The sequence below is a fragment of the Cladophialophora psammophila genome (genome assembly GCF_000585535.1).
Source record: "Cladophialophora psammophila CBS 110553 chromosome Unknown aczJe-supercont1.4, whole genome shotgun sequence".
Classification (NCBI taxonomy): domain Eukaryota; kingdom Fungi; phylum Ascomycota; class Eurotiomycetes; order Chaetothyriales; family Herpotrichiellaceae; genus Cladophialophora; species Cladophialophora psammophila.
In genome coordinates, this window is record NW_006912925.1 from 298329 (window position 1) to 318419 (window position 20091).

Sequence of the window (20091 nt, forward strand, 5' to 3'; positions counted from 1 at the left end):
AAAAATCGACGTCAGAGTTTTCACTGTTGTGGCGCGCAATTGGCCAAGCAACATCTACACGTGACACATTTTCGACCCAGCCTTGCGCTTCCAGGCGAGGCGCACTTTAAGCGAGGCTGCCAAGGCCACAGTTAAATGGCGCATGAATAACCCACCAGGACCTAGCTCGCTAGGTACTGGGTACGACCTACTGGCACATAGTTCCTGACAAGGCTTGAGATCCATTCCACAATTTCGCCGCCCAAATTTCTCCGTCATCGGCGGCTCAAGTGCTCGAGTGGTTGTGGAGGCGTCCGGCGTCGTGGGATGACGCTTGTCGATTTCTGAATGGATTCGGTCCATTGAACCACTCTTTTGAATACGGGAGAACCTTCCCCCTCCCTCAGCCATGGGTCAACGACAATCCTCTGGCAGCGCTGCCCAAGATCAGGCTCCAGCCAAAGCCGACTATTACGATCTCCTCGGCGTCGAAAGAACTGCGACCGACGATGAAATCAAGAAGGCATACCGTCGCAGGGCCCTCGAGTTACATCCTGACCGAAACTATGGCAACGTCGAAGAGACTACGAGACTTTTCGCCGAGATCCAGTCTGCCTACGAAGTCCTCTCCGATCCGCAAGAGCGTGCTTGGTATGACTCTCACAAAGATATCCTCCTACGCGGAGACCAGGCAGCTGGTCCAGGCGCAGATGAGTTCTTCTACAACATTCGGATGACAACAACGGAGGAAGTGTTGAAATTGATGATGAAGTTCAATGGTCGATTGGAATATAGTAATGCCCCTAGTGGATTCTATGGTGGACTGAACGACTTCTTCAAGCAGCTTGCGAAAGAGGAGGACGTTGCCTGTCAATGGGGGAATGAAGATTCAGTGGACTATCCCGAGTTTGGGTTTAAGGACGACGATTATGAGGATGTTGTCCGCCCTTTCTATGCCGCGTGGAACGGGTTTGCCACCAAGAAGAGCTACTCTTGGAAAGACCAATACAGGTTATCGGATGCGCCGGATAGGAGGGTAAGACGACTGATGGAGAAAGAGAACAAGAAAATCCGGGACGAAGCTATACAGGAATACAATGAAGCAATCCGCTCTCTGGTCGCTTTTGTCCGAAAACGTGACCCTCGCGTTCAAAACAACCAGAAGTCCGAGGCTGAACGGCAAAAGGCCCTTCGAGATGCTACCGCGGCACAATCGGCACGATCAAGAGCAGCACAACAGGCGAAATTTGAGGCCACCGGTGCTGAGGCAATAGCCGAATGGGCCAAGTCAAGGGCGAAAGATGAACACGAAGGGGGGTTCTCAAGCGAGTCCGAGATTGAGGAACACGAATATGACTGTGTGGTCTGCGACAAGACTTTTAAGAGCGAGGCTCAATTCAAGGCTCACGAGAAGAGCAAAAAGCATATCAAGCTGTTAAAGCAACTGCAAAAGGAAATGCGCAAGGAAGGCGTAGAGTTGGATCTGGAGAATGAGCATAGAGCCTCAGAGCACGAGCATGTGGTCACTGATGGAGACGAAGTCCACGTTGAGCGGGCTCACTCCCCCCCTGGCAAGACCGATGCTCCTGAAGACAAGACAGATAACGCAGAGGTACAGCTGCAAGCAGATGGAACAGCAGAAGCGGAGGAAGGCCATGAGACATCCGAGGCTTCAGAGGATGATGACTATGCTCCCAGATCGGACATTGAGCGACGCCTAGGAGAAGAGCCCATGGAGAAAATCTCTGGAGCATTTGACGATATCAGTCTGTCAGGCACTCCTCTGACGTCCGACCCTGAGGCGACAGCACTGCCAAAAATCGGCAAAGCGAAGCAGAAAAAAGCAAGGAGGGCTGCGCAGAATGCAGCTGAGCAATCTGACAAGGCTGCGGCAGAGTTTCAGTGTGTTGTGTGCAAGGCCGAGTTTCCATCCAAGACGCGGTTATTCAACCACATCAAGGAGAAAAACCATGCCGCGCCGATTGCCCAGGTAAAAGGAGTCAAGGGGGGACAGGGAAAGAAGAGATGATGATGTGTTTATGACTTGACTTGTGTTTGTGTCTCTTGGCGAGGCTCCCCATGACTGCACGTTAGAGAAGATATACCCCGGTCTTGTTGCATAGCGACGGCGTCTTTGAGCTAGAGAGTGGAATACATTAAGATGTTGTTTATTTGTAGCTCCATATCTAGTCTTTCCGACTCGACGTCTTCTCTTTCGTTTGGTGGTGCCTGGGAGAGACTTATGCGGTTGACGAGTGAGTGGCGGTGAAGGAAAATACCCAGGCCGCCGAAATGAGGCCTGCTCTTCCACCATGATATTTCAACTCTCGTCTTCATCTCTTCTATTGTCCACAGAAGCGTGGGTCGTCGAACTATTCGCGATCTCCGATATTACAGTCCGTGGTCAAGCGCGCTGCCGCATCAGGGTGATGACGCAGCGATCGTCCCTCGCATCTCCGTCTGCAGCGACTGAGGGAGCTCGCACGCACATGGTAACAACTCGATTCCAACTTCGAGGATCACTGAGAATAAATTCAATGATTGGCACTCTATCGGCCGAGATAAATGATGGACACTCGCTGCGCAGACCCCGAGCTGCAACTCGACGTGGATCTCATGGTTCTGGAGTACACGCTCTTCCAGGCCGTTGAGGTTCACCTGGGCGTCTTGTCCGGCGGCTTCGAGGACGATGATGGCAAAATGCACGGGCTCCAGCGCGTGCTTGCCATTTTCGATTCCTTTATAGAGATTTTCAATCAGAGCCATCCCTCTCACGAGCAGTCTCCCGAGTTCAGTTTCAGGCTACAGATTCTGGAATTCGTCGTCCTGCTATTGTGCCGCTGCTCTTCAGTCATTGCTACGGATCGTCCCGCGGACGACTTGTCCTCGATGCTCGGTGGGTACGCAAAGAGGGACCTACGGGCTCGTCGAACATGGCTCGCCAGTCGCGAGCGGGATTGCCGGAAAGTGGGTAAGATGCCTGCTACGTCCTGGGATTTGGAGCAGCAGATATACACTGCATGGACCGGCAAAAGTCCGAACTATGCGTCTTCTGCCTCTGGACACATAACAGGACCTTTACTCCTGTCATTGCTGCCTCGATTTATGGCCATTTCGGCACGATTTATGGAGGCAACCAAGCAAGGCCCGAGCGACATCTGGATGGACGTCGCGTGCGAATTCATGCTCCAGGCGAGTCTCGAGGCGTTGCAACTGCGAAGCCAAGATGGAGATGCAGAGGGTCTCCCCAGGCTCGAGGATTGTTTTGCGTGGGGATACATCGATCTCGATCTCGACACGTCGCTCCACGACGATGTTCACCCAGCTCCCTACGACGACGAAACGGCAGAGATAGTCAACAACCTCTTCCGCTCACCGCTGGAGGGCGGTGGTCCAGATGCCGAGCACCCGGACTGGACGAATCTCCGCATTGACACTCTGCACGAATTTTCCATCGCCGCCGACATCGTTTCTTCTTCCGCTCCTCCGTCTTCGTCTCAGACCCGCCTCCTCCGCCTCGAGCGCCTCTCGCACAAGCACCCCTTCGGCGAATTCCAGCAGCGGCTCGTCAGTCTGCTCCAGAATCTATGGACCCTCAGCTGCCGCGACGAGATCCTCGGCAAGCCCGTGCTCGTCGAGATCGGCGAGGGACACGTGAGCAGTCTGGGCTTGGAAAGGGGCAGCGTGGATTTTGAACAGTTCGCCGCTCGGGTGGGGGTGGATAGGGGCTTCCTTGACGAGATCGAGGGAGATCGTATCCTCGTGAGGAAGGCGCCCGATAGCATTGGTACGACCCTCGGCCTCGTCAGGGAACAGAGCCTGAATGAGACGTATGAACATCAGCGAGAACGTGAGCGTCTGAGACAGGCTCGCAGGACTCTCAACGGCGGGTCCCCGGACGTCAAATAAGAGGGAAGTTCGAAGGGGGTTTCCACAACCGAGATATTGTCAGGGATATGCAGGGCCATTCTGTCCAGTTTTGACACAACTCACAGACTGCATATAATATGATTGCATGGAAGTAGTTGCATATTCCATCTATCCATTCATCCATCCATCCCTCCCTCCCTCCCTCTCTTCACTGCGCATCGTCTCCTTTCTTCCACACCTCCTCCTCAAACCCGTCCATCCACCGCGTATATTCCTCCCCACCATTCACCCACCCCTTAATCCCGCCCTTGAGAATCACACTCTCGAGTACTGGCCCTGTCGGTCGCGCTTTCTCGTTTGCGTCTGCGATGTAATCGGCCAGCCAGCCCGCGGCCCTGCTCCCGCGGCCGCGCGAGCTCCCGCAGTAGAAAATCACCAGCGGGATTTGGGAGGAGGTGCACAGGTTGTACACCGTCGCGAGCGAGGGGTGGAGCGTCTGTGCGGGGAGGTTGATGGAGTGTTTGATGGTGCCGCCCTGCGGTACCACAATGGTGGGGGGATTTTGTGTTAGAGGTGTCTTGTTTTTAAGGGGGCGTGACTGAGGACGGGGAGGAGTGTGAATGAAAGCATGAATGTGTAGAATCAGAGGGATTCCCTCGTGCACTTCTGTCTCTCCCCATTTCGTGTCGATGCAGCGGCGCAAGTGCGTGGCGTGTACATATATACCGTCGCCCCAATCAACCACCTACCTACCCGCCCACTATTCTTCCGCGGGCCTGAGATTGGGAGCGAGATTATTCCTCTCCGCTTCGTCTGCTTATTCCACTTCTTCCTACCCATTCTCTTTCCTTCGCAAATTCTTCCCTCTCCCGGGGACAAAAGTGTCCCAAAGAACCGCATAGACAAGGGGAAAAAAAGGCAGCAAGGGAAAGGGAGGTCCATACCGTATGATCATTCCTCCTCAGATCTACGAGCAGGAAATCCCGCCCTCCGCTCTGACCCTGCTGAAAGCGCTTCAGCAGGTCTTCGCGCGTGATGGCTTTGGGGTCCGTCTCTCGCGGGGCGGGGAAGTGGGCGTGCCATGGCGTTTCCCCTTGGGAAGTGGTAGTGGTCATTCCCTTTTCTTCTGTTTCTTTTTTGTGGATAGGGGGGAAAATATCAGGGGATGAAGGTAGAGTGTATTTTAGCGCTTAGGAGGAACGCCGTTCAGGCTGTGATGGATCGGCTTGTGGGAGATGTGGGGAAGGGAATGTGGAGCGCTCCTGGAGTTCTGCCTGGGCCTTTTGGTCTTCCCTCTCCTCTATATCTCCAACATTAACGTTCGTCAACGTTAGACGATGGGACCCATTTAAGATGCTGCGGGATCCCAGTCTGGCCCCCCTTCTCTAATGTACTCGTACTACTTAGTTGGGCGCCTCCTATACTGCTCTCTTACGTGGCAATGATAAATCTCCGTCCACTTCGAACGCCTGGTGGAAGATTGGCCTTGTGTTATTCCTCTTAAATATAAGTACACCGTCCATCCCTCGCGATATATTCCTCTTCTACTTAGTAGTTACGGGCTGGACTTACTTTCGAGAGTCGATCTAGAGTTTCAGAGATCAAAGGCAAGGGGTAGCGATTGTTGAGAGTAGTCGCGTTCAATCCTCGGTAATCAACACAGAATCGTAACCCTCCTCCAGGGTTGTTAACAAAGAGGGCTGGGGAGGAGGTATCGGACTTATTTGCCCGTATGAAGCCTTTCGAGAGGTTCTCCGTAAGATGGCGGCGGAGTTTAAGGAGTTTTGTCGTGGCTCATTCCGTAAAGGGGAGCCTTCGGGAGCTTGTCTGCTCCTTCCGTTCGTATTTCGATGGTATGTCTTTCTCTACATAGGAGCCAAAAGTAGAGCCCCAGGGAAGAAAGGGGACCCGAAAAGGCCGCTTGACTTTGACCACCCTGCCCACATACAATATTCTTACTATAAAGTCGTTGCCGGGAAATCTAGCTTCAGGGTCTGCGCGCCGCCGCTTTTGAGGGCTGGTCACAAGAACCTTGTCACCCGTCCTGCTCCTCTCCTCCTCCCTTCCAACTTATTTCTCTCACTCAACTCCCGATGCACCCCGTCGTGCTTCCCAAGGTCCATTTCCGTTTTTCAGACCTGAGCATCCCCGCTATTTGACCCGAGCTGTGGCTGTGCAGTCCTGAGCTCGGCTTAGCGGTGCCCGAGGCAGGATTGAGGAGCATGAGCACAAGCCGCGAGTCTAGCGTAGGAACCCACAAATTGGCCCTGACCCCTGGGTTCCCAAAGCTCGGAAGGCCCAGTTCCGTACCCTCTTCTTCGGTCATCGTTGCTGCGAGTACTTGTAAAATACTCATAAGGCCAGCTGGACAGCTTTCAATCAAGCAGGCTGTTGGTGGCTGTGGAATTATGCTCCGTGCCACCACACGCAAAAGTGAGAGTGCGCCTTTGGCTGCGGTGCTAACCCTAGGCACCTACATAACGGTCCCATGACCCTATGTACGACGTCGGAGCTATGTTGTCCTTCTGCCTGGCTGTGCATTTCAGCTCAGCCTCTGAGCTATAGCTTGTGATCACGTTAGCTATTTAGTAGAGTCTTCTTGACCGACACAATCAAAAACTGGCTTTTGTACTCTGTATTCTGGAGCTGCAGGTATATATCATCAATTGAGCTGGCCGAGGCTTTAGGCTAATAGATGCCCTGAAGATTATGGCAGCAACGTCAAGACCTGCTGATCAAGCCGACAGTATGATTACCCAAGCAGAGGCACATCGCCTAGACCTACCTTGGCTGGTGAAATCAGCTTCAGGAGCCTTTATTCGACCACATCTCGAGCTTCAAGCCTTCGTGTCCAACGAGCTTGATGTCGACATTCTTGACGACCTCGAGCCCTGGCTCTGGCTTGCTGGTCGCATTGATAATATTGCACCTCTTCACCACCAGCTAGTCCGCGGCCGAAGGGTTGTCATCACGGAGCGAATGAAATTTCACCTACTGTGGCACGGCGACACGATTTTTATCAAGCCTTTGCCGACTTGGATTCTAGACGAGGACTTTTGCCGCAGAACCACATATCACAACGAGACTCTGAAAGGCCGGCGTTATGGCTTCTGCAAAACATATCTGTGGCTGATACAGTACCGATCCGACTTTATCCTTGCACAAGAGCTCCACCTCCTGCCCTCCTCAATGTCGTGGGACGAATGGCAACGTCTAGTGCGTGAAAAATGCACTTTGCTATCGGACCCCAGCGTGTCTACCAGCCCACGATTCCTACGCGGTGAGCTGCGTTTGAGCCGTGTGAATATGCTCTACCGCTACCTCCCTAGGTACAAGCTGCATAACCTATTCCGCGGGTATTTCTATGGCAGCGCATCTTATAAGGACTTCGTCCGCCATCATTTCGGATGGTTGCTTGTGGCTTGTCTACTCATGACACTGGTACTAGGGGCACTGCAACTGGGAATCGCAACGGAAGAGCTGCGGAACAACTCGCAGTTCAGCCAGGTTTCCTATGGCTTCACAATCTCGTGCCTCACGGTTGTCTTTGGTGCAACACTGTGTGCAGTCACTGCCTCCGTAGCCGTGACCATATATAATGTGAGAGCCGCGGTCAATCAGACCAGGCCTAACCCAATCATCAGCAACTTTCCACCGACGTCCAAAGGTGGATTTGCCGTTTAAGGGAAAAAGGGGCAGTGTCGTGGCTGGTTGAGAGAGGCCTAAAATGCGAGACGGTCGTGGATCCCATCCGCTGCGGTGTTTTTCTTGCTCCAGGAATTTGAGGGCATCACTATTAGCCCTGTGGGTCAATGTCAAGGCAGGACACTACGGCTAGGGAGGCACGGCATTAGGCGTTACCAAGATGCATACTGTATCAACCGCACGGAAGTGCGGCCCGAATGAACCACTGTGCTGCCTGTCTCGAGGCATAACGTTGTTTCCTAAAGAACTTGCACCCCTAGCTGACGCAAAATCCTTGGACAGAGACTAGGGGGCAGCCGAGTACTGGGTAATGGCTCCAGCATAACGTCAGGGTCGCGGTGTCCCAGGCTTCTGGAGCAAAACATCGCTCTTGCTCACTTCTTATATCCTCTAACTAACTTCCGATGCAACAGAATCCTACATGCTGGAACTTGGCTGTCAGTATACGATATCGTGTTGATTCCAGTCTTCATGGAGACATGATTGATTGCGTGATGGACTTTTGTCGCGATGCCTCGCGGGCGGAAACCGGGGCACGCGACTAGGGTTGGCCAAATATCCTGCAATACCCGAGCCAGTCCTTTTCGGCTGTGCACACCCAAAAATGGTTCATGGCGGCAGGGCCCCGCCGCCAGGCAGCATCCGCAACCCTTTTCTCCATTTCATGGGTATTAGACAACAGCTTCCATCTCTCGTCATAGACTTAGCACAAGCATCAATCGCCCCCATACAAAGTTGGCAAGAAGCTGTCAGACACCTATGGCGTCACGATGCCGACGACCAACATATCGCGTCCGCCAGATACCTGCTCATTGCGCTCAGTTTGACGAAGTGGCCAGAATACTGAGTTATGTCCTCGATTATCGTAAAGGAATTACGGTCAGATCGCTTGCCTCCAGCATTGACTCGTTTGAGTCACCACCTACGAAAGTCGCTACCGTTGCGTTCGAAGATTTGCCGCAGGCACTCCACGATGCGAAGGATCCCGGCCGTTCAGAATGGTCATTCGGAAACAAAATATTCTCCCACAATCTCATTATTGATACACACTTCCAAGGATTTACCGTGCTGAACGAGGTGGATGTGGATCACCACCTAGTTGAGTGAGCAGCAGCTCCTTTCCAGTCAACGCACACAATAACTCACCTCGTCAAAAGTTGCATTGCAATCTCAGGGCTAGCGGGCCATGCTTTCGGATCATGGTGTGCGCAAGATCGCAGCGTGGACTTTATGTGGCCTAGAGATGCTCTACCGAAAAGATACCCCCGCATGAGGGTGTTGATGTATGGTTATGACTCTCGTCTACCCAATAGCGCATCGTTTCAATCCATACCAGACATATCGCTGGGTCTTGTCGCTAAGTTGCGCTCAGTCGGCCTAGCAGAGCCCTCTACAAAGCCCATACTTTTCCTTGCCCATAGTCTCGGTGGGATTGTGGTTAAAGAGGCGTTGGCGCAAATTGCCAACTCGTCTCTTGAGGAAACTTGGATGCCTAAGTTCAAGTGCGCAATCTTTTTTGGCGTTCCGAATCGAGGGATGAAAATTTCGCACCTGCTTCCCATGGTCCAGCATCAGCCAAATGAGCCGCTCGTCAAATCTCTTGCTGAAGGATCTCCTTATCTCGAAGGCCTCGATGCACAATTCTGTGGCATATCCTCCATGCGCAATATCGAGATCGTCTCCATATACGAGACTCAAAAGTCTCTCACACCAAAGGTTGGTATCGTCTCCAGCTGGTTACGATTTGGCTTATGAAGTTGCAGCTTTTGAGCAATGGACAATGGAAAAAGGACGGTCCTCATGAGATTTTGGTCCAATTGGACTCTGCGATTCAGCGCGGGACCAGACCGGAAAATAAATACCCTGTCGACAAAGACCATTCTAGCCTTGTTAAGTTCAACGAGACTGAGGCTGACCTGAGTGCTGTTCTATTCTTTATGCGATCACTGTACCACACCCTGCAGCGCCGTAGTGACGGCATTACTGTTGGCCAGCATGTGAACGTGCTTCCGCAACACGATCCTGCAACAGCCCAAGCTTCTGAAACAGCCATGCCTTCGAATTATTTGGCTCACGATCAAAAGCAACGAATTCGTACGCAACCTTTCCCATTTGCTTTTCCATACTGCGCTTACCTGCATGCAGTGCAATCCGTATTAGACAGCATATTTCTCGAGGATACCGTATATCGCTATTCCGTGGTCGAGAAAGCGCATGAGACGACCCTTGATTGGATATTCCTCAAGCCAGACCTGGGGATGATGCACTGGCTCCAATGGGGACGTGGCATCTTCTGGATAAGCGGTAAGCCTGGATCTGGTAAATCCACGGCAATGAAGCACATATACCAGCGACATGTAGGATCTCAAAGGTCGCCATCAAACACGATCACACCCCAGGAAGTTGTTGCACAGTTTTTCTTCTTTCAGCGAGGCTCCATTATACAGAAGTCCTTTGAAGGTCTTCTAAGAAGTCTCTTGCACCAAATTCTGTCAAAGATAGGCTTACTGACAGAAAAGATATTTTCGGAATGGTTCGAACCAAACGTCAACAATGTGCAAAGGTGGTCTTTGAATAGCCTTGATCGTGTCTGGGATCGCCTTATTGAGCAAAAGTGTGTGCCACTCAACATCATCCTGTTTCTTGACGCCTTGGACGAATTTGATGGTCCTGCCGAAAAGGTTGCGATGTTCGTGAAAAGGACGGCCCGTGGGTCTCCAGGTTCTCAAACCAGGATCCGTATATGCTGTGCCAGCCGACCTTGGGATGTTTTTTCTGATCACTTCAAATCTTGTCAGACTTTCAACATGGAAGATCATACAGAAGCAGATATTCGCCGATACGTCATCGATACCATTTCTACTCACGAGGCTATGAAGCCTTGGTTTCAATCAACAATACAGGCAGAGAGGCAACCAATTTATGATCTTATATCTGAGATTCTTCAACAAGCTCAAGGTGTGTTCATCTGGGTGAAACTCGTCCTCCAAGATCTGCTTGAATCAAGGACCGGAGGCGCTGACATTGACGAGTTACGTCAAACAATCCGCTCACTGCCACATGAGCTAGAAGATCTCTACCAGGCTTTGATGGGGAGAATCCAAAAGCCTGGATTCTCCGAGGAGACATATGCCATGTTGGAGATTCTTGTCCGGTCGCCTGAGCCTTTGGAACTGAGACAATTCGTCTGTATTCTACGATGTGCCACTGCTTCCAACCTCGAACATGGCGTGCAGAGACTCCAGCAGCTCGGCCAAGAACTGTCCAGTTCCGAGGTTGACACATTCCGGCGACGCCTAAGAAGTCACTGTGGTGGACTTGTGGAGATTGTTGCGCGGCGGCAAGAAACCAATACAAGCAGGAATCAGCTATACAATGCTCCCGAGGTCAATGTACTAGCACACGACTCATTAGGAACTAGAGCCACCAGTGCGACAGGAGAAAAACGGAAGGAATTTGCTACTTGTACTCGGCCTTCCAACTCACCCCATGTGCGCACCACAACTTCCAAGTCAGATGCATTGATGCCATCGATAACTCATTTACCCTCTAAAATACCTCCTGCATCACCTCAGCCGCTCCAGCATCTCGGTGCAGCACATATCCGCTCGCCATTTAAGCCATTAGGCCCGCCATTTCCTCCATCTTCAGGCGGTCCACCATGTCCGCCCTCTCAAACGTATCCGTTCTGTCCTGCTGTACCTTCTGGGAACTTGGTCTCTGGATTAAGTCCTCCGGGGCATGTTCAATGGGTCGGGGAGCCCAACAAGGAACCGAATCATGGCTTTCCTCTTCATGCTTCGTTCCCAATCAATGCTTCAGCCTCGACAGGAACACTCCCTAATACTTGCGGCCATGGATACTACCTTCCAGCACCAGTCAATCTGGTTCCCAACCCTTGCGGCCATGGATACTACCTTCCAGCACCAGTCAATCTGGTTCCCAACCCTTGTGGCCATGGATACTACCTTCCGGCACCAGTCAATCTGGTTCCCAACTCTTGTGGCCATGGATACTACTACCTTCCAGCACCAGTCAATCTGGTTCCCAACCCTTGTGGCCATGGACACTGCCTTCCGGCGCCCATCTGGTCCACTGTACCTCCTTCCCACTGTGGATACCATCCTTCACGACCATATGCGAGGTTAGGGACAGGTCAAAGTATCAATGGCATCCAGCATGCACAGCGGTCAAACTCAATGAGAGAGCACGAGCAAGGGTTGGAGCAAGGGTTGGATCAAGCGAGGGGATATCCACCAGAGGTCCATCACAGCCCCGTGGGCGGCCAGCAGAACGAGGAACCACATTTACCTTGTATGCGATCTAGTGGACCTTTACTGACGCAGGACCTCAGCCATTCAAACCGCGATATCCAAGCATATGAGAAAGATCCGGTGTACATCGTTCAACTCATGCACCAGACAGTCAAGGACTTCGTTACACGGCCGGGATTCAAGGCATCCCTCAGCATTGATCGTAATTTTACGAAGTACGAAAATGGACATTCGTTCTTTGCCAAATTCGGCTTGACTCTGATCGCATCCAGTGTCGAGACTACACAAGCACACAGCAACAGCCGCATACCTTGGCTAACCAAGATTATAGCGGATAATTTGTTTAGCTTGTGTGCGAATTCTTTTCATAATGCGGAGCGCACCACTGGCTTCTCTCAGTCTGGACTGCTAGACAGCATTGATGACGCACAATTCCAGTCCTTCTTCTCACAGCAAAGGTATGATGACGACGAGGAATATCGAGCTCTGAATGACTATCGACCGAGAAGGTGGCCGATTGATTCGCGGCTTTCTTTTGCAGCGATCTTGCGCATGCCGATCTATTTGAGATCCAGACTCCTTCAAAATAGCGCTGCGCCCGCTAGCGGGAAAGTCCCAATCCTGCATAGTATCGTTGAGAAGTTTCACCACTCCCAGTGTTTTAATCCGGTTCAGGTAACCAAGATGATGCTTCAACACGGAGCGAGTGTCCACGACACTTTCGAAAATCTGACAGTTTTCCAGTCGCTGTTTCGTATAATTGATCCAACCATTGATCCAGTTCCATACAGCTCGTACTTCGGACAGCTGGCTAAGCTGCTGCTCGAGAATGGAAGCGACCCCAATTGCGACATTTTCTATTTGGCGGACAACCTCGAATGGTTTCGTGACGATCCTGAAGCATATACGTCTAAGGTTCTGCACCTTGTACTTGGCTCTTCTGATATGGTGCGCCTGCTCCTCGAACACGGTGCGGATGTCAATGGGAGAAATGGACAAGGGGAGACACCTCTAGATGTGATGGTTAGATGGAGTGCTGAATTTTGCGTGAATGGGTACGGCACGGACGACGAGCAGTTGAAAAGTGCGATAGCACTTATAAAGGCAGGTGCTAAGGTGACAATGCGATCGTTTAAGTGGAAAATGTTTCCTCGAGAGCAGAACGAGGACGAGGACGAAGACGAAGACGAAGACGACTCGACACATGAAGAGGCCTCAGCAGTCCAGAAGACCGCAGCAGGTGAACAGCACGACAGTGGTGCACAAGAAAGACAGACGGAAAAACAAGTTCTTCAGAGTGAAAACATGGCCATAAATGGCGGGCCACCGTCGATCGATGGGACCACCCAGTCAGATGTAGCTATTCTGCGCTCAAGGCACTTTGTGAGAAAGCGAGACATTGAATTTCTCATGGAAGAACTCGAGTCATGCGATGATGGTCTGAAAATAAGAGATGTTGTGGCAGAGTTGCTCTTGCGTGACACACCCACGCCGGAACAGCGGGCTGAGACCTACCCGCGCCTCGGGATTACGGCATGGCAATGACCGTTGGATGTATGCTAACAGGTTGGGCTATACAGAGACTAGGACTGGCCCAGAGTGAATACTAGAACATGGCCGTCGTGGTCCGAGCACTGATGCGGACGAGGGACCAAATATTTATCTTCAATGGTGGCGGTTTCGATTTGTCCCATGTCGTTGCTATGCGCTCAACCTGCCGAAAAACCGACTTCTGCGGCATCATCCTACGCCAATTACATCCCAAACTACATCGTGGCGAACGGACTCCAGTCCGCAGTATAGTCAGTCAGGTCAGTCTGGATACTAGATAGGGAAGACCGGGTCAGCGTACTTGGCATCGAGGCAAAACTACCCCCAAAAGCGGCGGCGGCAATCGCCAAATTCGGCGGAAGATTTCTCTGCAACTTTGCGTTGATGTGTATGTCAATGCCTCCCCTGCCTCACGCACGCCACTGATCATCGAGCCCCTTACACTAGGTTTGACCCTCTTTGAATCCTTCAAACGATCAAGAGCAGTGAGGCAAGGAGGAATGTCTTACCTCGATGGCTATATAGATCGAGCACAAGCCCAAATCACCCTTCCGAGCTCTTTTGTCTCTCGTCTTGTACTTCACGGTGCATCAAGATAGCAATATCAAGGACTCTCGAGCCTCTCGTACACGTTCGAAGCCCTTCGAAGCCCCTCGAAGCCCCCTTCTCGCCCTTGTCCCTGACACATATAGAATTGCTTATCAAAGTCTGTAATCTATTCAGACCTTTCATGCTCAGCGAGATTGAAGACGATACTTTATCTACCTAGTTCGGCGGCAAGATGGAATAGCGACTCCTACAGACTAAGGTGGGATAAGAGCCAAGCAAAAGCTTAGACAGTGTGGAACTATTGGGCGCTATCATGGGGCGGGAGTAATGAGTCGCTATTGTATGTGCTCGCAGTTTAACGGAGACCCCAGGCGTCTCTACGCCTGGACCACCACTTTACTTGATTAGATTCCTTGCTCTACGACATGCGATCTCACCGCGTACTCTGCCGCACTGCCGGGCCCAAGGTTGCGGGGAAATTTAGGCAGCAGCGTAAGGGCAGAGAAAGTGTCCAGGTTCCCTCCCGCCCGTCTGAAATTGATGCCTTACCGAGAGGTAAGTATAGCCGATCGCAAGGGGCCAGTTTAGGCCCCCGCTGTGTTTGCTCAGGGAGCGCTCAGTGATGCTCGGCCAAAGGCTCAGTTAAAGCTCAGGCTAAAGCGGCCTTCGTTCACCCTCTAGGATTAAACCGTAAGTGGCAAATAGGTTTTTCGTTCTCGAGGAACCTAGCTATTACTTGGGTATGTACCTTGTAGGTTCTGGCAAGTCCTGCATAGTCTCGAGAAGTAACGGTTCGGGCCGAATGACAGCCTCGAGACAATCTCCACCATGTCAATCAACCAGGCCGTCGGGGACGGAGAAGGTTTCTAGAACTTCGCCTTTTGAAATTTCTATGACACTTCGTACTTGCGAATACGAGCAGCTATCTCCCCCCCTATATCAAACACGCCATGCCAAGATCTCTCGCGTCCTGGCGACATGCAGTTACGCACATAGTCGCCAGTGGTCGTCTGCGCTTATTGCCCCTGTGGCGTCGCTGTGGCTGTTTCACACTACGCGTCGATCCTGTGCTGAGCCAAAGACCATGAGATTGGAGGACGCTTGCAGCCGACCGACCACAGCCAAGGACATGTGTAGGTTTATGGGGGCCATTTGTGCGATGCAATGGGTCTGAACAGGCCATAGCTACGGCCCGCGGAGAAAGAGAGAGAGAGAGAGGGCCACCCCTTGTCCTCCTATGTCACTCCTGACCATCTTTATATATGGCGAGGCTGTCCGTTCTCGTCTGATCTCATTGGCAACTTCAACTTGGATAGCCTCTCCCACCGCTGTGATAAGCATCGAAAGCTTTCCTCCCAGAAACCGAGACTCGACTTCCCCTCTGCTCTCATCATGGCCTTCTACTTAGCAGCTCTCCTCTGCCTGGCCGTGTTGGCGCCCTTCGCACCCGTCCAGGCCGACTCGTCCGTCTTCTCTCAGTTCATTGGCGCCACTGTTGCGCCCACCCCGAGCGACACCAGCGCCATTCCTTACTTTAGCATCTGCACGAACTATCTCCACGGTCTGCCGGCGCTGACTAACCTTTCCCCCAGCGAGTCGACCCAGCTTGAGCAAGTGGCGGTCGACGGGGTGTGTCAATTCTGCACCAGCCTCGACCAAACCCGGATCGACTCGTGCTGCGCGCAGGCCACGTCCTCGGCCTGCTTCGACCAGTTTGCTGCCGCCAATGCGAATGCTGCGCAAACGACGCCCGCCTCGGCCAGTGCCACGCCTACTACTGCCTTGACCGGCGACTCAGGCACAACAGCCAGCAGCTCCTCCAATGCCGGTATCATCGGCAAGGCAAGTCTCCGCACCTCATCAGCCGTGACCCCGTGCTGACCCCCTTTCCAGAACAACGACCTCATTGCCGGTTCCTTTGTCGGAGCCATAGTCGGCTTGGCTGCATGGATATTGTAGGCAGGACGAACCCTGGCGGATGAGGGCACAAACCCAAGCAAGAGAGCGCTGACAATTCATCCCAAACAACGGTCGGATCAATCGCGTGGACAGGATCCTGGTAGACTGCCAATACCTTGAGGACATATCATCCATGTTCTCTCTAGGCAAGGTCGTGGTGAAAGTCGATGATCCATAAGAAAGGGATTCAAATGGTGTGCAGACCACTTTGTTTGTATTCTGTAGGAATGGACCGGATACCCGATAGTCGGCTGGGGTAATCGAAACCTTGGGGTTACGCCATAACAATCCACAAGAACAACAGTGAAAGACTTCACACTTACTGGCTATGCTCTCTTTCCCAGGCCCAGATTCCAACCGAGACGCCAGCAGGCACCGAACCCTCCCATTTGTCTCCGGCAAAATAATAAACGTGTGTGGTTAATGATAGCTCCCGGTATCATTCCATCAATTGCCTCGTCTGATGGCTTTCCCACGAAGCCGATATTCCCGATGTCTTAAAAACTCATCCAACCGTGGATGGATGAGCACGGAATGCCGCTTAAGACGACCAACGATGGCCAATTTCCCTCCTCATTGGTCTCTTTGGACACTATCGGTTACCTCATACTTCTGTTGCCGCAACATTTGATACCACCCACCCTCGTAAATTCCCATTCTTCTTTGCCATTTCGCTGTCAATCTTCTGGATACTCATACCTCACGTTACTCACAAACGTCCCCGTCTCTGGATCATATCGTTTGAACCACTTCCCAATCTCGATGGGGAAAGCGTTGATACGGTCCTGCGTGATGTCACTGGCAGACAACAGCACCACGTTCTCTTCCGCCACATAGCGCGTCGACTCGTCCTCCACAAGTACATTATAAAAGGGTTGATTCCTCCCATTGGGCAAGCGATCGACTTGGTTCATGGTGATCCACTGCTCTTGCATGCGACAGTAAGGATCCCACCCGTAGATCACGGCCCAATAACCACGACGGCGGTGGATGAAGACCTGCCCCACGCTGTATTTCACTGCTGAGTTGCGAGGATCAGACCGGTACTTGGGCGGGCGTGATTCTTGATCCGACTCTTTGAGTTGGGAGATTAAATTGCGGTAAGCACGGGAGTCGGGTAGAGTATATGCAAGCGGTAGGATGTAGGTTTCGTATAGATAGATATCTAGGTCAAAATATTCGAGAAAGTGCTGGGTAAGGACGGAGAGATGTTGGCGTAAGTGGGCCGGGTGCCTGATCGGATGGGGTGCGAGGATAACGAGGGAAAATAAAGCTGCATAGGCAGCCAGGTTGGCGTTGATAGGATGTAGCGGTGGGTCGGGGTCGTGAGATGGTGAAGATATGATGTTGTGTGCGGTTCGAACTGAGAGGTCCCGGGCAGACGCCGCAGACAGATACGTGGCAGCCTGGGCTGCTGTTGCGCTGGAGTTAATGAATTTGAGTTGTGTCTCCAACTTCGATCGGGGAATGGGTTCTGAGCTGTTGAATGGGTCCATGTACAGGTGTGTCAGGCCAGACGGTACTGGACTGGAAGATTCTGGGAGATGATGGCCATCAAGATCGAGCCCTGGTGGAGGCTGCACTAGTGCATGGACGTGGAAAGGATAGCTACAAGGCTCGGCGCGCAGGTTGAACTGCCGCGCGACGTAGCAGAAGATGACGGCCGAGATGAGGGGGACCGAGTTTCTGTTTGTGCTAAACAGAGATACTCCGAGGAACATATGATCTAGGCTGTGGTAGTGTCGATTATCCTGGATCCCTACCCATTTGTTCTCTAGCAAATGCTCGGCGATGACGCTCGCCCTCTTCCGCGGCGGCAGTTGGTCGATGTTGGGATGAGCCTCCCGGACGGAGACGACGTAGGAGTCAAGCCGAGCAAGGATCTGAGACAGGATTTAGTGGGATAGCAGCAAGAACGTGATATGGTGAACCACTCACATCTGAGATGTCCCCCTCAGGCCGTTCTCCGAGGATAAACATATCGTAAGCTGCGAGCGATCGTTCAACGGCGTTCTCGTAGTCCCCTGTGGCTCTGATGGCAGTCCATTCCTCGATCGCTACCAGTCTCTGTACACAACCTAGAGCTGCGTGACTCCAGTACCTGTAGAACGGTCAGAAGCATGGTCGGAATACGGGCTCGGATACACACTAACTTCTGGGCGAGATGGTTCGGAGAAGAGGACGCGTTCCAGAACATATCGAACAGGTCGTCCTTGGCGTCGTAACCAGCCTCCAGGATGACCTTCATCGAGTCAATTCGGCCGAGCTCTTCGATGACAATCTTGTCAATGGCTTCTCGAGTGGTCTTGGAAGTTCTGTGGCGCTTTCCGAACAGGTCCTTCCAGCCGGCAAAGGATCCATCCCGAAGCGTCGCCGCAAAGCGATGTCGTCGGTCCCACCACCTGAATGAGTCCTGACAGTATTTCTTCCACAGAAGCGGTTCATTGGCGGCATTTGCAAAGCGGAGGCAAGTTTGTTGCAGAGCAATGTTGCTGTCAAACGGTAAGTATGACAATACGACCTGGATAACCTCGTCGGGGAGTTGGGTAAATGGCGAGCTCATTGCGCACTATGTCGTTGGGTAGAGACGAGACAGGTGTGCATGCACGTTATCTTCATGAGTGAGGATACGAGGGCCTGGTGAATCTGACAATATTGATGTGGGTGGTGTACTCCGTGGGTGATGGGGGTGATATGTGGTGGAGGAGGAAGAAGGAAGAGCGAGAGCGCCGGAGACGGAGACAGGAGACGAGACTGAGATATTACATAATACGGAGAAACTTGCACGTCATGACGCCCGCCTAGAGCTAGCCAATCAAAGCACAGCCGACGGCTAATACGTCCGTTGTTCATCTCCACCCGAATATGGATTCTTCAAGGAAATGATAAGACACATCCTAACTGTTTGGTAAAGAGGACGCCCTCCAAACTAAGTACCCAGTGCCTGTCTCAACGTGCCCTTTTCAGCATGAATTCTAACCATTTGCGCCAGGAACGGGCCCCAATCCTCCCGCGCTCTATCCACTTTCACTTTGTCCGCCTCCAAGCCCCAAGCATCGTTCAATGCTGTCAAAGACAATAACGAATACTCCAACGAGTTGGTCGTGGCGGACTCGAGTTGAGCTTGAAGCTCAGGGAGCACCGTCGCAATCCAGCTATCTCCATCGTCCACCGTGCCCAGCTTCCGTGGAAGCCGCTCTAGCCCATCCATTCTCCACACCACACCTCCAGCGGGCACGTACGCGACGAAATGGAGACCGCTCTCGTCCTCCTCAGATTCGTCTTCTGCTTTGAGTTTCTTCCGTGGGCGCTTTGCCATCGCCGCTTTTTTCTTTTTCTCGGCCGTAGCCATGTCCTGTTTGAGACGAAGATCGACGTTCATCTTGTCGAATTCCGTGGCGAAAGAGTTGTGAACGTCTCGGACGTGGTCGAAGCGATCTAGGGCAAGGCCTCGTTCCTTGGGCGTCATGTTCATTGTGTTTTCTCGAAAATTGTTGAGCGTTTGGCCCAGATTAATCGTCGCGTGGTTGTTGACGATATTCATTAGAGCAACCGTAGCACACGAGTTGGACAGGGTCTGGTTTGCGAACCAGACACCTGGCGGCGGCTCATCAAGGTCGTTTTCGGTTTCCGGGGCTGCCCATCGTGACAGGAATATTAGGCCATAAATGCTCTGCCTGCATCCTGCTTAGTACAAATCATAGGTATGAACTTATTGCTTACGGCGGATACTCAAAGACGCTGTCAAGCGGCACCACTTCATTGACCTGGACATTTGGCACACCCCATTCTCGCAATAACGTGCTGAAGATAACCTGCATAACGGTTAGTCGTGTACTCCCCAGCAAGCAGCGGCAAGGTATGACTGGATCATTTTCTATCTCTGCCCATCCTTTCCACGAAAACGTTTGATGAGTGGCCGGCACACCATCTTCAGTAGTCGTTGAAGCGGTGTCCTGGGGGGTTGAGGTCGCTCTCGAACTCTGCTGACTCGGATCTCCTTCAGGTAGTGCATCGGCGGTTGACCCTGAAACGGCAATATCTTCGGTGGCAGGCATCATAGAAGGAATTCCAAATGTATGTGCATCTGTCTTCCAGAGTAGAATCAAGAACCAGGCTGAGAGAGACAAGTTTTGCGGATAGCGAGAAGATGGATCTTTAAGAAATCTTAGCCGCCGAGACAAACGGAGGCTGTTCTTGTTTG

The 20091-nt window shown here is 52.2% G+C and overlaps 8 protein-coding genes across 8 annotated transcripts; 5 read left to right on the forward strand and 3 right to left on the reverse strand.

Moving 5' to 3' along the window:
* Window positions 1-388: 388 nt before the first annotated feature.
* A1O5_03028 (uncharacterized protein) lies at window positions 389-2008 on the forward strand (the record flags this gene model as incomplete). The annotated part of the gene is made up of 1 exon (XM_007743641.1): window positions 389-2008. One exon carries the CDS (start codon window positions 389-391, stop codon window positions 2006-2008), a length of 1620 nt encoding a protein of 539 aa, XP_007741831.1.
* Window positions 2009-2547: 539 nt separating this feature from the next.
* Window positions 2548-3888, forward strand: A1O5_03029 (uncharacterized protein; the record flags this gene model as incomplete). The annotated part of the gene is made up of 1 exon (XM_007743642.1): window positions 2548-3888. The coding sequence occupies one exon, from the start codon at window positions 2548-2550 to the stop codon at window positions 3886-3888; it is 1341 nt and encodes a 446-aa protein (XP_007741832.1).
* A 181-nt stretch (window positions 3889-4069) lies between these two features.
* On the reverse strand, window positions 4070-4387 carry A1O5_03030 (uncharacterized protein; the record flags this gene model as incomplete). Its single annotated transcript, XM_007743643.1, has 1 exon — window positions 4070-4387. A coding segment is annotated over one exon (318 nt), but the record flags the coding sequence as incomplete, so codon positions are not given.
* Window positions 4388-6597: 2210 nt separating this feature from the next.
* Window positions 6598-7533, forward strand: A1O5_03031 (uncharacterized protein; the record flags this gene model as incomplete). Its single annotated transcript, XM_007743644.1, has 1 exon — window positions 6598-7533. One exon carries the CDS (start codon window positions 6598-6600, stop codon window positions 7531-7533), a length of 936 nt encoding a protein of 311 aa, XP_007741834.1.
* Window positions 7534-8313: 780 nt separating this feature from the next.
* Window positions 8314-13373, forward strand: A1O5_03032 (uncharacterized protein; the record flags this gene model as incomplete). The annotated part of the gene is made up of 3 exons (XM_007743645.1): window positions 8314-8657; window positions 8712-9270; window positions 9318-13373. The coding sequence occupies 3 exons, from the start codon at window positions 8314-8316 to the stop codon at window positions 13371-13373; spliced, it is 4959 nt and encodes a 1652-aa protein (XP_007741835.1).
* A 1947-nt stretch (window positions 13374-15320) lies between these two features.
* A1O5_03033 (uncharacterized protein) lies at window positions 15321-15809 on the forward strand (the record flags this gene model as incomplete). The annotated part of the gene is made up of 1 exon (XM_007743646.1): window positions 15321-15809. The coding sequence occupies one exon, from the start codon at window positions 15321-15323 to the stop codon at window positions 15807-15809; it is 489 nt and encodes a 162-aa protein (XP_007741836.1).
* A 755-nt stretch (window positions 15810-16564) lies between these two features.
* On the reverse strand, window positions 16565-18450 carry A1O5_03034 (uncharacterized protein; the record flags this gene model as incomplete). The annotated part of the gene is made up of 3 exons (XM_007743647.1): window positions 16565-17770; window positions 17826-17988; window positions 18041-18450. The coding sequence occupies 3 exons, from the start codon at window positions 18448-18450 to the stop codon at window positions 16565-16567; spliced, it is 1779 nt and encodes a 592-aa protein (XP_007741837.1).
* A 366-nt stretch (window positions 18451-18816) lies between these two features.
* On the reverse strand, window positions 18817-19945 carry A1O5_03035 (uncharacterized protein; the record flags this gene model as incomplete). Its single annotated transcript, XM_007743648.1, has 3 exons — window positions 18817-19564; window positions 19611-19702; window positions 19754-19945. The coding sequence occupies 3 exons, from the start codon at window positions 19943-19945 to the stop codon at window positions 18817-18819; spliced, it is 1032 nt and encodes a 343-aa protein (XP_007741838.1).
* Between the last annotated feature and the right edge of the window lie 146 nt (window positions 19946-20091).